This window comes from Onthophagus taurus, chromosome 6, assembly GCF_036711975.1.
Source record: "Onthophagus taurus isolate NC chromosome 6, IU_Otau_3.0, whole genome shotgun sequence".
Lineage (NCBI taxonomy): Eukaryota > Metazoa > Arthropoda > Insecta > Coleoptera > Scarabaeidae > Onthophagus > Onthophagus taurus.
In genome coordinates this window covers 31,815,670-31,833,035 of record NC_091971.1, presented here as the reverse complement: position 1 = coordinate 31,833,035, position 17,366 = coordinate 31,815,670, and the positions used below count along the sequence as shown (strand labels likewise).

The 17,366-nt window shown below is 36.5% G+C and overlaps 1 protein-coding gene across 1 annotated transcript; it reads left to right on the top strand.

Annotated features, from left to right (window-relative positions):
- Window positions 1-7,109: 7,109 nt before the first annotated feature.
- Window positions 7,110-8,075, top strand: LOC111415585 (uncharacterized). Its single transcript, XM_023047333.2, has 3 exons — window positions 7,110-7,292; window positions 7,354-7,624; window positions 7,706-8,075. Exons 1-3 carry the CDS (start codon window positions 7,142-7,144, stop codon window positions 8,001-8,003), a joined length of 720 nt encoding a protein of 239 aa, XP_022903101.1. The 5' UTR covers window positions 7,110-7,141; the 3' UTR covers window positions 8,004-8,075.
- The last annotated feature ends 9,291 nt before the right edge of the window (window positions 8,076-17,366 follow it).

Here is a 17,366-nt window from a genome sequence, read left to right as displayed (position 1 = left end):
GTAAATTGTATTTATCAATTAATGAATTAGAACGATTAGATTTTATAGAACGAATTTTATTTTTAGTAAATATATATGTGTACCGGGTGGGCCACTAAGAAAGGACGCCGGCTATATCTCAGAAACTGTTGATCGCATAGTTTTCAGACAAAGATATCCTTATACAAAGTGACCCATAGAAACTGCTGGAAATTATTTTCAAGTTTGTAAAACTACCGCTAGGGGGCGTAATGCCAACGACAAAATCTAAAATGTAGTTTTTCGTAAAATTTTGATAATAAACTTCATTCATCTATAACATTTTTAGAATCTTTAGATAATTTCTGACAACTTTCGTTAGTCAATTTTTGTGCTTACTGCTTAAATAAGTGAGGTACGGAGTTTCACATATACTATTATAAAAGTAGCCCTAACTTTGGAATTGTTCATCCGAATACATCAAAAATTGGTCTTGTTGGAAAGAGGAGGAATTTTTGTATTCGATGACATCCAAAATTAGCCGATTTCCTTTCTAAGTCAAACGATAGGTGGCGTAATTTGTCAGTTCTATTTATTTTTACAATTCTCTTGAAAAATTCAAATGGCAACGTATATTTTTGACCAGGTATATGAAAAGAGCGTTAAAAAGTACGTCATACAGTGAAAACCGCAATATCGTACGTGTTTTAGCCTTAGAGATATTCAAAAAAAGAGGGATAAATTAAAACGTAACTACGTTTGGGTGATTATTTAATATCATAGTAAGCTTTCAAAGAACAACTACCTACAACAAGTTATAACAATAATAACGTTTTATATGTAAAACTTACAAGCAAACAATTTTACTACTTTTTTTGTTCACTTATATAATACGTCGAAGGGTGACCTGAGTAGGTAATATCAAAATATTCTCATTGATCTTAGCGGGCCATGATAAAACAAAATCCGATTGTTTAATTTTATGGCGTCAAGTCAAACTGTTGTTACTGTCATTTAGTGTTTTCTCTGTCGTGTGAGCAACTTAATTTAGCTATTTTAAAAATGCCGACCAATGAGGAAGCGTATGATATGCTTGCGAGTTACTTTGAATGCATGCAGAATGCAACTATTCAAGACATTACGCAGTTCGTTATCCACAACGGCGGCATTATAACAAAAATGTTTTCATCCGTATAGCCTATCAGTTAAGGACTACAGGAAGTATTCATCGTCCTATATATCGTAGAACACGTAGAAGTCGCACTGAAGAAAACGTAATAAATGTTTTAGCGTATGTGGAATTCAATCCACAGCTTAGCACAAGAACAATCGCTGATGATATAGGTGTTACTCGGACGACGGTCCGACGTATTTTAAGAGAATATAGGTAGGTATAAAAGAATATATGAAAATACTACATGTTTTATGAAATCGACCAGATAGAATACGAACTAACACATTTTAATGTAGGATGCACCCGTACCACGTAGTTCTCCATCAGGCTCTGACTGCAAGAGATTATGATATTCGTCTGGATTACTGCCACTGGTTAATAAACATGTTAATAGAAGATCCTCAACTGCTTTCAAGGATACTGTGGACTGACGAGGCCACATTCAATAGTGATGGTGGTGTAAACCTGCATAATATGCATTACTGGTCGCGTAACAACCCTCATTGGATGCGAAAAATACAGCATCAAGGCCGGTGGAGCGTAAACGTTTGGTGCGGGATTTTAGGAGAACGCATTATTGGTCCTTACATATTTAACAATAGGCTAAATGGTGCAACGTACCTCAATTTTTTAAGAAATGAACTGCCAATTCTTTTGGAAGATGTGCCTTTAGCTACTCGCAGAGACATGTTTTTTCAGCACGATGGATGCCCGGCACATTTCTGCGCAAATGTGCGACAATTTTTGAACGAAACATTTCCTAATAAGTGGATAGGCAGAGGAAGTTTATATTCTTGGCCAGCAAGGTACCTCTTACTTGGCAGTTTTTAAACATTACAAGTCTGTAGTACCTATGATTCTGTGATACATCTAACTAATAATTTTTATTCTCTAGATCGCCCGATTTAACATGTTTAGATTTTTATTTGTGGGGGCGAATAAAAGACCTCGTCTTTACAACCAGGCCTACGACTCGAGAAGACATGATCGAACGGATAGGAAATGTTATCCGCAATATTTCATTACCGGAAATAGAGGCTGCCGTCTTATCTACGCACCAGCGCCTACAGCAGTGCATTGCTGCTGATGGCAGACAATTTGAACATTTAAGACATCACTGATTTCGTTTAGGATAGTTGGATAAAGTTGTTCTTTGAAAGCTTATTATGATATTAAATAATCACCCAAACGTAGTTACGTTTTAATTTATCCGTCTTTTTTTGAATATCTCTAAGACTAAAACACGTACGATATTGCGGTTTTCACTGTATGACGTTCTTTTTAACGCTCTTTTCATATACCTTGTCAAAAATATACGTTTCCATTTGAATTTTTCAAGAAAATTGTAAAAATAAATAGAACTGACAAATTACGCCACCTATCGTTTGACTTAGAAAGGAAATCGGCTAATTTTGGATGTCATCGAATACAAAAATTCCTCCTCTTTCCAACAAGACCAATTTTGATGTATTCGGATGAACAATTCCAAGGTTAGGGCTACTTTTATAATAGTAAATGTAACACCCCGTACCTCACTTATTTAAGCAGTAAGCAAAAAAATTGACTAACGAAAGTTGTCAGAAATTATCTAAAGATTCTAAAAATGTTATAGCCGAATGAAGTTTATTATCAAAATTTTACGAAAAACTACATTTAAAATTTTGTCGTTGGCATTACGCCCCCTAGCGGTAGTTTTACAAAGTTGAAAATAATTTCCAGTAGTTTCTATGGGTCACTTTGTATAAGAATTTTTTTGTCTGAAAACTATGCGATCAACAGTTTCTGAGATATAGCCGGCGTCCTTTCTTAGTGGCCCACCCGGTACATACCTTTAGGCGGAGATTAAGATTTATCTTTCAATGATATAGAGCGCCATTTCCAGGCATTACTACTGGTTAGGAATGGCAGACAATGTGCGCGACTACGTCAGACGATGTTGGTCCTGCACCGCACTAAAACGAGGCCCGCTACAGGATAAAGTTCCGCTACGACCTCATGAACTTACTGCTCCCTGGGAAGTGTTGGCAATCGACGTTATGGGACCCTACTCAAGGACGGAGCGGGGAAACCGTTTTGTCGTTGTCATGACATGTTTACGCGGTGGGTGGAAGCGTTTCCTATGATAGACAGTGAAGCCTCAACAATCATTGATCTCATAACAATCTAGTATTTTCGCGGTACAGCTACCCTCGGGCAATACTCTCCGATAACGGCTCCCAATTCCGCCCAAGACCACCAGAAGAATCAAAGATCACGTCTCCATAACCACGGCGCCTGCTTATGACGCTCTCCGTTCGCCATCATCGCCGTACCCTCACATATTTGTATATAATCCTTGTAAATGTCCCTTGTATATCTTGGGGCTCGGGAATACTGTCTAAGAATTAATGAAAGGAAAACTCAAATGATCCTATTTGGTCCTACTAAATTGAAAAAAAATCTTTATCGACAGATTCTATCACATTTCGCTGGGAAATGTGCCTCTTCCTCTGAGTGGGTCTGTTAGGAACCTTGGCCTGATTATTGATGAGTCACTACACTTTAGGGAACATGTTAATATAATAGGTAATGTCAGTAATCGACATTACCTTAATAATTCTGTTAAAAAACTCTTGTGTGACTCTTTTGTCTTATCACATTTTAATTATTGTGATAACATTTATGGTTCATTTATTGACTCCCGCCATCAACAGAAAATTCAAACGCTCCAGAATTCCTGTGTCCGGCTGATCTTTGGGTTAAGAAAGTACGATCATGTCTCTTTTGCGTTTAAACAACTTAAATGGATGAAGAAGATTTTCTCATATACATCAAACTTAAACCGAACTCTGTGGAAATTGGCTTTCTAGAGTAGATTTAACTGACTCTTGCCATAATGTAGGAACAATAAAAATCACTTTCCACAACCTACCTACGTAATAAACGAGAATTCTGAAATCTCTTTGAGGAAGCAAAAAAGTTAAGTTCGGCAGTTATAACGGTTCCAATAGTAAACGGGAGACAATTGACCCGCAGTAACGTACCAGGGGACACTGCTGAAGTTTACTATATGTAGTCACCGAGCTTAATGCTCGCTTTAAGACTCACGAACGGTGAACGTGATATGGGCCTCTTGAGTTGTACCTGGAAAAAGTTAATCTGATGAAAATCGTGAAGAAATATTTAACCAATTTTGGCAATTAGGTTCATGGAACCTCCAAACATCATAAACTGTTGAATGGGAATTATACTTCATTTAATAACTAGGAGTGATTTGAATTTTGCGCGGTAAAATAGTGAACCATTATTGGTCGCTCCGCAGTCAAGTTTACAAAGATGAAAAATTTGGTTTTTGTCGTTTATTGTTTTTGACGTATGAGGTTAGGTGCTTTACCTAATTTGTCAACTTGTTTCTCGCTTTTTGTTGTGCTTATTGTTTTAAATCTAAAATAAATCAGTTCTTTTTAGAACTAATCCAATCGCCGTATTACATTTAGTGGATTTATTGAGTGTTTTTGTAAACATGGATGATGCTGTGCCGAGTACCAGCAGTGCAACTATTTTGCAGTCTTCGCCTCCAAGGAGGCGTTTCTCGGAAAAACCTCATTAGTCCAATTTCGCCGAAATTCAAATATTGGCATCACGTTATTCCTAACCACCATGTACACGTGTACAAATCATTGTTTCTCATAAAAATATCATAGGTGCCGCAATATTTAAATACGAATTTTCACTTGTTCTTCTAAAAACATCACAAGTCCGTTCCCTTTCAGCTAAGATAGTCATATGTGCACTACATGTGACGTGTTTCGTAGGAATTCGATTGGTGTCGGGTAATAACTTCTCACTCGGTTTAGCCTTTTCGCCCCGGCTGTGTACCGCACATGTGTATACTGCGTTAGTATGTATCCGTGTTTCTCGGGTAAATAACGTCATTTAGTTGTGTTTTTCGAATTCTGACGAAATATGGAAGTAAAAAATAGTGGAAATATAGCTAATGTTCAGTGGCAAGAGAAAAATGAACTGAAAGTACATCCAAAGCTGGGTGTAAAAGAAGCGAAAGTAAAAGGTTTACCACACAAAAATCACAAGGGGACACTAATAGCCGAAAAAAAAATAGGAGATGATTGCCGGTATGTTTCCTTTATAATAATAATTTAACATATTGTTACTGTGGAATTTTTTTTAGGTGCAAACGGCTGAAGTGTTTTCAAAAAGTTTCTGTTGAAGAGCGTGAACATACATTTACTGAATTTTATAAAATGCATGACAAAAACGAACAAGACGCGTATTTGGCTGGACTGATAACAATAAACCATATAAAACGACATAGAACTCGTAATCAGAGAAACAATAAACCACATTGTGCTGCATATTCGTACAAGTTGCGATGCTTTGGTGCAGAAAAGTCTGTTTGTGTCAAAGCATTTGCCAGCATTCATGCAGTTACATTGCCTCGTCTAAAAAGAATTCAGTTATCACTAGTAGAAAAAGGTTATGCACCTAAAGATAAAAGAGGAAAACATAACTGCCGACCGAGAAACTACATCAAAGAAGCTACAAGCCTGATAATGCATCATATACATACGTTGCCTCCTATGAAGTCTCATTACTCATTACGAAAAAATCCTAATCAGATGTACCTACCATCAGAGTTAACAGTAAAAGATATGCACAAGGCTTTTCTACAGGAATACTACCTTAACGTTCCTTACAAAATGTATTGGAAAGTATTTAAAACAAAATTTAATATTAAATTTGGATATCCCCGTTCGGACACATGTGCGGAATGTGACAAATTTGAACATACCCTAAGCAACAAGAGCATTTCTGAGGTCGATGCAGCTTCTTGCAAAATACAAAAAGAACTGCATTTAAGAAAAGCTAACGCATTCCACACCAAAAAACGCAGCTACAAAGAACAGGCTAGAGAGCAGGTGAAATCTCTTGCATTACATTTGATTTTATGCAAAATTTGCCGCTACCACATATACCGTCCAATCCAGTATTTTTTGCAAGACAGGATATGGTACTACGTTTTTGGGATCCATGATTTAGGAAGTTCTCAAGCAACAATGTATACATATACAGAAAATGAAGCAAAAAAGGGTTCAATCGACGTTACATCGATATTATTAAACTACTTCAATACGAATACTTTGTGTAGAAATTTGGTTTTAATTAGTGACGGCTGTCCGGGCCAAAATAAGAACTATACCATGTTATAGAAAGTGTATGTCTTAGTTCATGTGTTAAAAGTGTTTGATAACATAACTTACTTGTTTCCTGTGAGAGGACATATCTTCCTAATGATCAGGATTTTTCTCTTATATAAAAAAAAAGGTAAAATTGAACGAGTTGAAACTCCAGAGGGTTGGGATAACCTCATTGTACAAGCAAGAGCTAAACCGTCGCCTTTTAGAGTTGTCAAAGTAAATCACTCAATGATTTTTGATATTAAAAGTGCAACTGAAAATTTTTTTTAAAGTATCCAAAACCAGCTATTAAGATAAAAAATTCAAAAATGTTTAAAATTGAAAATAATAACAAATGCCCAATGGCGTTCTTCACTAATAGCATCAAAAATAGCCATGAAAAACGAAATAGACTTAAAGCAGGCATACGATCTGCCAGTACCAATTAAGAAAACAAAATTAGATACTCTAGAGAAGCTTCTACCTCTGTTATATGACCACAACAGAAAATTTTATGACAAGTTGATAAAATACAGAAGACCACAGAACCGGACAATCACAATAACACAATTGACAACGATGATAACAGCAGTGGCTGCGAAGATTGAGTATGGTGGAACCTAGTGAAGTTTTTAGTTTTTTACCTTTTTGTTCATTTTTTCTTTTAAAATACTCACATATCCATGTTTGACAAAAAAAAAGAAAAGTGATTCTAGACGACATCTCTTATATTTTTTTACATGTACTAGATAAGTTAATAAAGAATTCTAATAAAAAATGTTAATTGCCACCAGAGAGTTTTTTTAATTTTCCCAAATATGTTAATTTAGGACTAATGATGTTTTTTCGAGAAACGCCTCAATTGGATTTGGGACATTTAACTCTGACAGAAAAACAGGCAATAGTTAATATGTACAAGCAAAGCTTAATAGATCAATCCACTTTGAGAATGTTTGCTGTTGTTGACAACATATCGGTTGCAATAGGTAAGATAATAAAATATTAATTATGTGAATTATTAAGTGTAAACTATGATTAACTTTGTAGGTGTCGCTAAATCCACTGTTTATCGTACATTGAAAGAATATAAATGTACTGGAACCGTTATCGATTCACCCCATCGTGGAGGGCGACCTAAGATAATAGCAAATTTTGATGAACACACGAAGAACCTTGTACGAAAAATAGTACATGGTTTTTTCATTAAAAATGAACTTCTTACTCTGGATAAAATTGCTAACAAATTGAGAAATGAACCAGATTTACCACAGATATCTCGATCATCATTATATACATTTTTGAAGGAAATTAACTTCAGGTAAATATATTTTTTTAATTATTTTACTAATGAATAAATAAAATTTGATTAGAGCTATACAAGTATGTTATTGTTTTGTAGATATGTGCAACGAAATCGTAAGAGTATCCTAATCGAACGTGACGACATTGTTAGATGGAGGCTACGATATTTAAATTCTATTAAAGAGTTTAGAAAAGAAGGTAGACCTATTTACTATGTCGATGAGACATGGGTTAATGAGGGTCACACGAAAGAGAAAGTGTGGGTTGATAACAGTATAACAAACAGGCGTGATGCTTTTATCCAAGGTTTATCCACAGGGTTAAAAAACCCTTCTGGAAAAGGAAAACGTTTGATAGTGCTGCATGCTGGCTCGGAAAATGGAATTATTATTTGAAGGCAAAAAAAGTGGAGATTATTATCACGAAGAAATGAATGCTAACGTATTTGAAAACTGGTTTTCAGAATTTTTAAAGAAACTGCCTGACAATTCTGCCATAATAATGGATAACGCGTCATATCACAGTCGTAAAGTTGAGAAAGTACCAACACAGTCATCAAAGAAACTTGATATGCAGGCATGGTTGCGATCAAAAAATATTAAGTTCGAAGAAGGTATGGTACGATGTCAACTGTTGAATATAATACGTCAACACAAGGAACGTTATAATTTATATGTAACAGACGAAATGGCAAAAAAAGAAAATAAAATTGTCTTAAGATTACCACCATATCATTGCGAATTGAACCCAATAGAAATGAAATAATGATAGCGATAGTGACAGTAATTGATCAGGTGCTTCAGAAGATAATATTTAATGTGCAATTATAGTTTTTTCTGATTATTTAAAGTTTGTACCGTTAAAGTTTGTACGCAGGATTTCAAAGGCGCCCGCCCCATATGTTATTGCATTGTTTTCATGAAAATATTTGTTTGTCTGTGCTGAATAAAGTTATTTAGTGAATCTTGTTGTCTTTTGGATACATTTTGAACGATGTACCTATAGACAAACGGCCATAGAGATATTTGCTTCTGTGGTTTTGACCATGTCATAACAAAACATGGTATGTTCTAGAATACTACGCTCAAATGCTTGGTGTTTTGTTGGTTGCATAAATGCGACTGGTTTTACGTTTAGAATTCAAATTTGCCGCTAAAAATGTTTAGTGTATTTTCTAGTTACTTTTTCCTATGTAAATGGGGTTTTGAGATTCACTCCTCCTAGTTATTTAAATGAAGTATAGTATGCCTAGGAGAAGAAAATATGAACAGGCGTTGCATAATACAAAGTGTAAGAAGAGTTAGTTACAGTTAAATTGCAAGGAAAAGGGTGTGCAACGATTTCCTTCACAAATCTTTGAAATTAAGTCAGAAACGGTAGGATAATAATCTGCGCAAAAGGAGGAATACAGGTATTGCTCAAAAAGATTTACGTGGGATGCATATACCGGCGAATAAAATTCCTGCTTACGATATTGCTGTAATAAAAAATCACATTAATTAATTTTCCTTTCTTTACGTCTGTCACGACGACAACATGCTCAAAATAAATGTGAGTAAAACCTATATTTTGTGGTTCCCGGCTTCTTGTCGCGGGAACAGCGATAATAATCCAAAAAAGTAACTTATAGCTGAAAAATCAATTTTTTGTGATTTCAAAAAATGCTCAAATTTCATTTATTTTTGAAATTAGAGAAATGGGGTTGATAAGTTGTTAAGACACTTTGTGTTGATGATTTTTGAGATACAACACAAGTTATATTTTTTTAAATACAAACTATAATTGGTTATGATGTTACTGAAAAGAGCATACTTTTAGGCTTCCAAATGTATTTGTGTGTGTATTTGCGGAAAATAAGCGTTAATTTTCAATTACAAAATAGTAAGCGCTAATTGATTAGTAACGTGTGTTTAGTTGTCATCCACTTAAAATACCGAAGTCAGAAACCGTGATATGTTACCACGCTTACCTTCCCTTCCAACACTGGGAAGGCCGTGCCGAATGGTCGGACGCACCCCATTGGTCGGCATTCATGGAGCCGAGTTAAAAAGGAAGGCCGTTCGACTCAGAGGACATTATACTACAAACATCGTTTCTATATTAATCTCGTGTAGAAAAGTATTGTAAATTGTAAATAAAAAACCAAGTTAAGCGTTTTTGGAATTTGACTCCACCACGTGTTTACTCTCCTCCCCCATCTCCGGTAACAGATATGTTATCGAAGTCGACTCTTGGACGCCGGTCGTTCGGCGCACTGATTGGCTTTACAATAGGGGCGCCCTTCGGCCAATCAGGAGGTCGCTAGCGAGTGGAAATTTCCACTCGCCCGCTATACAGGGTGATTCATTAGCTCTATGACAAACTTTGGCAGATGAAAGGTGATGCGATTCTAAGGAAAAAATGTTATATGAATATGGGTCCGATTCATTTTGGTTAAAGAGTTACAAGCCTTTGAAAATTTTACACAGTTTAATAGGCAAATGAAAATGTAACATAAAAAATTAGTTTAAAAATTACAAAAATTGTTCGAAATGTCCGCCTTCAGCTTGAATGCACGCTTCACATCGACGAAGTAAAGATTTGCAACAATCGCAACAATAATTATGAAACACAAATACAGAGTTGGCTGTGATAACAAAACTGAGTTCTTTATGTCAAACATTTCAATTTACTCTATTCTGTGTGTTTCAAAGTTTATAATTGTCAGAGTTTTGATCGAAAACGAAAATGCATGTATTTACGACTGAAAAATATGCAGATATTATTTTTGTATACGGGCTTTGTAACGGAAACGCTCGGCAAGCAGCAAGAGAATACCTTCGTAGGTTTCCAAATAGACATCAACCTGCCCATACAGTGTTTAGTGCATCATTTCGCAGACTGAGAGAAACAGGTAACCCCGCTCCACTACATTCCGTTCGTCCCCATGATGTGAATGTACAAAATGAAGAACGTGTTATTGATTTAGTACTTGACGACCCTTCAATTAGTACTTGGCGTATAGCGAGCATGTTACAAATATCCCAAAGTTTTGTATGGCGTGTATTGAATAGAAATGTTACATCCGTTTCATCGCCAAAATGTTCAAGCATTACATCCTGGAGATAATGAGCAACGCTTAGCATTTTGCCACTGGATTATTCAGTAACATGCTCAAAATAATAACTACATTTCCCAAGTTCTGTGGTCTGATGAAGCGTGTTTCACTAGGGACGGCATAAATAATTATCATAACGAACATGTGTGGTCCTTGCAAAATCCACATGCAATTAGACCAGGAAGATTTCAGCAACGGTTTAGTGTAAACGTTTGGGGTGGCATTTTTAACAATTCTTTGCTACCTGTATGGGTGATAAATGAACGCTTAAATGCAAATATGTACAGAAATTTCTTGGGACATAACCTTTTCGATTTTATCGACGACGTACCACTTAACATCGTTCAAAATATGTGGTATCAGCACGATGGTGCACCACCACATCGAGGAAGAGAAGTCATCGCTTGGTTACATGAACATTTTCCAAACAAATGGATTGGCAATGGAGGTCCAGTAGTCTGGCCACCACGATCCCCAGATCTACATCCGCTGGATTATTATTTCTGGGGACACATGAAGCAGCTTGTGTACCATGTAGAAATTACTACCCGTCAGCAACTACTGGACAGAATTCAAGATGCAGCTAATAGCATACGGAATGATCCAAATATCATACGTCGTGTGATAGAATCTTTACTTCGTCGATGTGAGGCGTGCATTCAAGCTGAAGGCGGACATTTCGAACAATTTTGTAATTTTTAAACTTATTTTTTGTTACATTTTCATTTGCCTATTAAACTGTGTAAAATTTTCAAAGGCTTGTAACTCTTTAACCAAAATGAATCGGACCCATATTCATATAACATTTTTTCCTTAGAATCGCATCACCTTTCATCTGCCAAAGTTTGTCATAGAGCTAATGAATCACCTGTATAAGACGGCCGAAATTCAACCACCGGCAGTTCCGACCACACCAGCGACATGTACGTTAAACAAGAGAAAACTCCAACCACGCTACGCATCAAGATCGACGCTCCGCATCAAGATCGAGGCCCGATCCACTGTAAATAAATACCCCTGATGTAAATACGCCTTGTAAGGTATTGTAAATAAATTTTATTGTTAAACCAACGGCTGGTTTTCTTCGACTGCGCACCACCCCCATCATATAACAGTTGGCGCCCAACGTGGGGCTCTGGAATGCCGAAAGTTCCTACGACGAGAAGCCGTTCAGCCGCTAAACGGCCCTATCTCACCAGGGAGGAATTGGCAGACTATTCAGGCGAAGAGGAGCCCACCCATCCGATTGAGGATTCCCGAACAGACAAGATGGGGAAAACCGACGAAGAAACCAAAGAAAGTGCAACTATGCGTACCCAGGTCTGCGCCCTGGAAAAACTACTGGCGGGACCACGTCTGCATTTCAAAACCCGAACCCCATTGTTTCACCGGCGAGGCCTAGGAAGACCCCGCCGAATTTATCAAGGCAATGCGCGCTTATTTCGCCGACGCCAGCACGCCCCTGACGGAGCAGACGAAGCAAGCCGCCCGCCACCTTTGAGGAGATGCCCTCCGTGTGGTGGACGGCCTTCGACGATCTGGAGATGAGCTTCTCGAATCGCTACCAAGAACGGAGACAACTACATAAATCAATTTTTAGCATCTACAAGATTTCTAATCAATTACGGATGTTTTAAAAAATCAATACCAAAAAAGTATAACATTCAAGGTGCTGAAATGCCGCAATTGATGTAATCGGAGCCGTTCGGGAGCCGATTCGGGAATTTCCAGACGCCGGCCGTCCTCTCACTATTTTGAAAAAGACTAAATTTAAACCATATTTAATACGAGAAAACGTTTACAACTTGTAGAAGGGGATTCTCAAAGACGCAGACGTTTACAATTTTGTATGTGATTCGAACAACAATATTTACAAGACCCATCGTTCCCAAGAAAAATTATTTGGACTGATGAATGGTATCGGTTTAAGTTCGTGGCGCCCTTTTATTAACATCGTAACACCCCGTCGTCTACACTGAGTGAATCGGAGCCCGAACCTATCCAACAGGCTTGTGGTGTTGTGTCTTTTGTCGATTTTAACTGCCATAGTGTTAGATGATACGTCAAGAACTATTAAATATTCTATAAGAGAAAATGTATAGGCAAATAAGAACTTCGGAAGAAGACAAAATAATCCAAAGAATATTACGGAGATATACAATTTATAACTCGAAAACAAAGGAAAATTGAAACAAATAACCAGCGGACTCTTTCCGTAATATAAAATTATGCACTGGACATAGATAATGTTCAGTCTAGTATTAATTTTAACAGTATTAGGGTACGTTTACGTTGAAGCTGCACAAAATTAATTTCTATGATATGCAGCTTATAGTGGAGCTTTGATAATAGCGACGATTTCTGCTTTGTAGATTTATTACATTGCATTAATAATTATTTTTTTTAAATGAGTGATCTGAAGAAGAAATACTTTTAACTTCAAATGCTCTAAAGTATTATCATGTTGAATTTACAAATAAAAAGCGCACATTCAATACACGCCCCTTATAAATAGCAAAAGGCAGCAACCTGCAAAATTCATGGAATATACATCACAGTACCCCATGTTATCATGGTGATGAAGCCTATCCACTTCTTCCTAATCTATAAAAACCTTATAGAAGACAATAGACTGATGCAGATAAATAATACTTTAATGCTTGATTATCAAGAGCACGAAGAACTGTTGAATATGCTTTTGGAATACTGTATACGCAATGGAGAATTTTAGGAACAGCGGTACAAACATGATGTAGCTGATGATATTATTAAGTGTATCTGTTTGCTACATAATATTATTATTGATAGAGAAATTAACCATCACTTTCAAGAAACAAGAACAAGCACAACGAAAGCAAGGAATATTTATCACACCAAATAATGCTGGAAAACCAAAAGAATCTGATTTTATGTGGATCTATCCCTTGGCACCCTATGACACCAACAATGCACAAAATCTTTATCCATGGTGTAGTTATAATAAAAAATGCATTGTTACCCATTGGGCACAGCTCTCTGAAGAGGCCGCGGAAGCGCGTAATAAGCATTTCAGGTCATACCGTGTAACGTTCATTTTCATCGTTTGATTTTTTGTTTTCTTTTATTTCGGACCTTTCCTAGTGTTGTGAAGGTCGTTGATCAGGTGTGATGATGGGTACATTAATTTTATTAGTAGATTTGTCGATCTCTTTTTAAGATCTATTAATTTTAGGGGTGGGGATGCGGATACATTCTTCCGTACCACGCTTCCTCTTCCTCTTTTATTATCGAGCATTGGTGTCGTATAGTTGCGAATTTATAATAAAGCTAACCGCGTGGTGATAGAAGTTTTGTTGGAGAATCTCAGTGTTTCATTTTGGAGATCTTCTAGTCGAGTTATTCGGACTTGTTCTACATCATTTTTTTGACCAATTGTTATTGGCATAAAAAGTAAAAAACTTAATTATTTCTTGTCAGAAACAATTTCTCTACTTACGCCTGCGAATCCGTATGAACCTGGTCATTCTTCAGAAAGCGAAGATGAACATTTGTCTGAAAAATTATAGATTTTTTGATGTTTTCTTTTTGTTTTGTATAAAGACGTCTCGATTTAATATTAAAACCTTTGTTTCATTTACTAATATCGTTCAGAACCAATATCGAACATAAAATAATTTTGGCCGCGTAGATAAAACAGATGATTCACGAACTAAACGATAAACAAAAAAGAAGAACTGAAGAATTATAACACAACGAAAACAAATAACATGGTAATTCAAGATTGTTCTCGATGTGGTTATACTACATACAATATAAATGAATGCCTATAGCGGTTGGTAACAAATGTTTGTTATGTAATAAATTGGACCATTTTAAAAAATTATGTGAAATACAAATAAATTTTAACAAATTAAAACTTAAAACTTTAACGAAAGAGTGAGTGATTTATAATGATGGATTAGTACAAGGGCCTGCGAGATCACCCGATCTTACCTCTCTTGATTTTTATCTGTGGGGAACCACCAGAAGCTCGAGAAATCTTGAAACAATGAGAAAACAGATTTTGCAAGGTTTCTAGGAAGTTATCCCAACCGCAGGTAAAAGTCGAGTTTGACCAGAGGGTTGATATACGCATATGCGCAGAACTTCGCAAAGTTGTCATCAACCTTGTTTTCCGGGGAATTAGTTGTAGTGAAATCACAGATACGATAAGAGGATGAGCGCTATAACTAAAAGTAAACGTGTGTGGTACAGCGATAACGACGAATATCCAATAGTCGAATGCAAAAAAACCGATGCGACCACGTGGCGGGAAAAGGTAAAGTTAATTCTAAAGAAACTTGATTATTTAGAATAGAATTGTTACCATATTGGTAGATATAAAATGGTTGGATTAGTAGACTTGAGAAATGACAAAATGGAACAACGCCAACGTTTTCATGATAAGAGACTATATGATAATTGGAAGCTTCTTTAGGGTATTTCTTTATTACATCATCAACCGCACATTTTATATATGAGCAAATTGAAATATGCGTAAACAATTTGAGAAAGATAGGCTTACGAGTTCGTTTTATTGTAACGGATATGGGGAGCAATTTTGTGCAGTTGCATAAACTGTTAGGCATTACAGCTGAGAGGCCGTGGATTTCATTAAATCAAATAGATATCCCTTGTCTATTTGATACTCCCCATCTACTGAAAACATCATTGGCACCTAAGCTTACGCAAACACATATACACCCTACTAATTTTCAGAAGATGAAAGTTAAATAGGCGGCTCAGGTAACAAGCCATACGGTAGCAAGTGGGTTGAATGTGTATGTATCATTGAACGCCATGATACTTGTGTAGAAACTGCCAAGGCAACCACCGACACAAAGATTGTCCCACAAACAAGAAACATCCGGGAAACGCCATCGGGGCCGCTGGGAGCAACGAGGATTAACCAAGGCGGCCCTAATCTCTACCGCGTCAATCCACACGCATTCAAAACATACCCTGGCCCTCGTGGATTCCGACTCAACCCACAACTTCATGGTCACCAGAATAGCCGGAAGCTATGAACGCCGCGCGCATGTAGCCTCGCAAGCTGACTCTCAGGCCCAAGTTCAAATAATGGGAGATGCTCGACGACAAATAAAGATCCAAAATCTAGACTCTACCGAGGACTTCTTGGTCGCCCCACGTTTGAGCCACCCCCAATAATACTGGAAGGTCCTTGGTTTGCTCAACACGGAGTCGTCTTCGATTATCAAAGAGGAGGATGCCTTCACTTCGGCAATAAATTGAGAACCACCGTTAATTGGAAGCGGGAGAGTCCGAACACGTGTGAAAAATGGTTTCGATCTTTTATCTTACACTCCTGAATCTCGTACCTATTTGTTTGTGCCGTGACATTAACTTACATACATAGATGATTTAATCACTTATATACATCTGGATAACACAGACTGAAAGTTGAAAATCCAAATCAAGAAGTAGAAGAAGGCAGCAAAGTGCAACCGGGAAAACGAATAATCGGTAAACCGATTACCAACTAAACCAACTAAAAGGTTTGTCATTGCTATAAATGCTATAATAAATTTCGGTTTTAAGTACACTCGATATTTATCCTGAGAAATCTTACCTAATTTTTATATTGTTATTATGCGTTAAAGTCCTAATTTTGATATTGTTATTATGCGTTAAAGATATTTTTAAATAAAACTATTTATAACACGAATCACTTTTTTTAGTGTGCGGTATTTGCTGTTTGAGGTGTTAAGAACTTTGTACAATTATAAAATTACTGCAGTTACCTACACTACAGATCATTAAGTAGGTAAGTATTATATCTTTTACAATTTTTATTATTTATAATGATATTTATCACTAATTTAAAGCTGGCAAAAACATGTCTCACATAAGTCAAGGTGTTCCTAGCTGCGAGTCAGGATCAGGATTTCCAGAAAAAAATAAGGATAGACAAGACAAGAAACTAAAATTCATTCACAAATACTAGGTCGCTTGGGAAGAAAACAACACCTTTTAAATTACAGATTAGACCAAGTGTTAAAGGTGAAAAATAAAATACAGTTTGACAATGTAGATAAATAGGTATGTAGCAGTTGGTAACACCGTAACAGTTGAAAATAGAAATTTGAATTGACAATTAGAAAAAAAAATGTTTCATCTACACGTCCCGAAATAAGTGAAATTGCTACTTCAGTTCCATTAAAACACTACTTCCATAGAAGTCCCACGAACGGTATGAACAACAGTACGCTAAATTTAAGACGTGGTGCGAAAAGAAGAAGATTAAAGAAATTTCAGAAAATGACCCAATGTCACCAACTTGACCTGGTTTCATAAAATGTTACTAAAATCTCATTCCAGCATCGGATGAAGTCATTACCGTGTTAACAAAATGAAAGTTAGCAAATGAATGATGAAAGTTTCTTTATATCAAAATCAGGTAAGCGTATCATTTAAGCTTTAACATATTTACTTACTTCAATTTCTGTTTTGTGTACATTTTAGGATGGAGAATGTTGTTCCTTCTTTGATTGTTTATTCGTCAGTTTAAACGGTTATAGCCAATTTAATTCAAAACCTTTACGAAAAGGCGTTTGCAGTTCTTCAGAACACCACGAATTTTAGAAACATGCGCTTACCATAATGGGGGGACCATGGAGTATCA

What these genes read in the sequence shown, in the direction of transcription:
- LOC111415585 (XM_023047333.2), top strand. Translation starts at nt 7,142, where the DNA reads ATGATGTTTTTTCGAGAAACGCCTCAATTGGATTTGGGACATTTAACT. An exon ending in CAACATATCGGTTGCAATAG is followed by an intron (nt 7,293 to 7,353) that starts GTAAGATAATAA and finishes TTAACTTTGTAG; the next exon opens with GTGTCGCTAAATCCACTGTT. An exon ending in TTGAAGGAAATTAACTTCAG is followed by an intron (nt 7,625 to 7,705) that starts GTAAATATATTT and finishes ATTGTTTTGTAG; the next exon opens with ATATGTGCAACGAAATCGTA.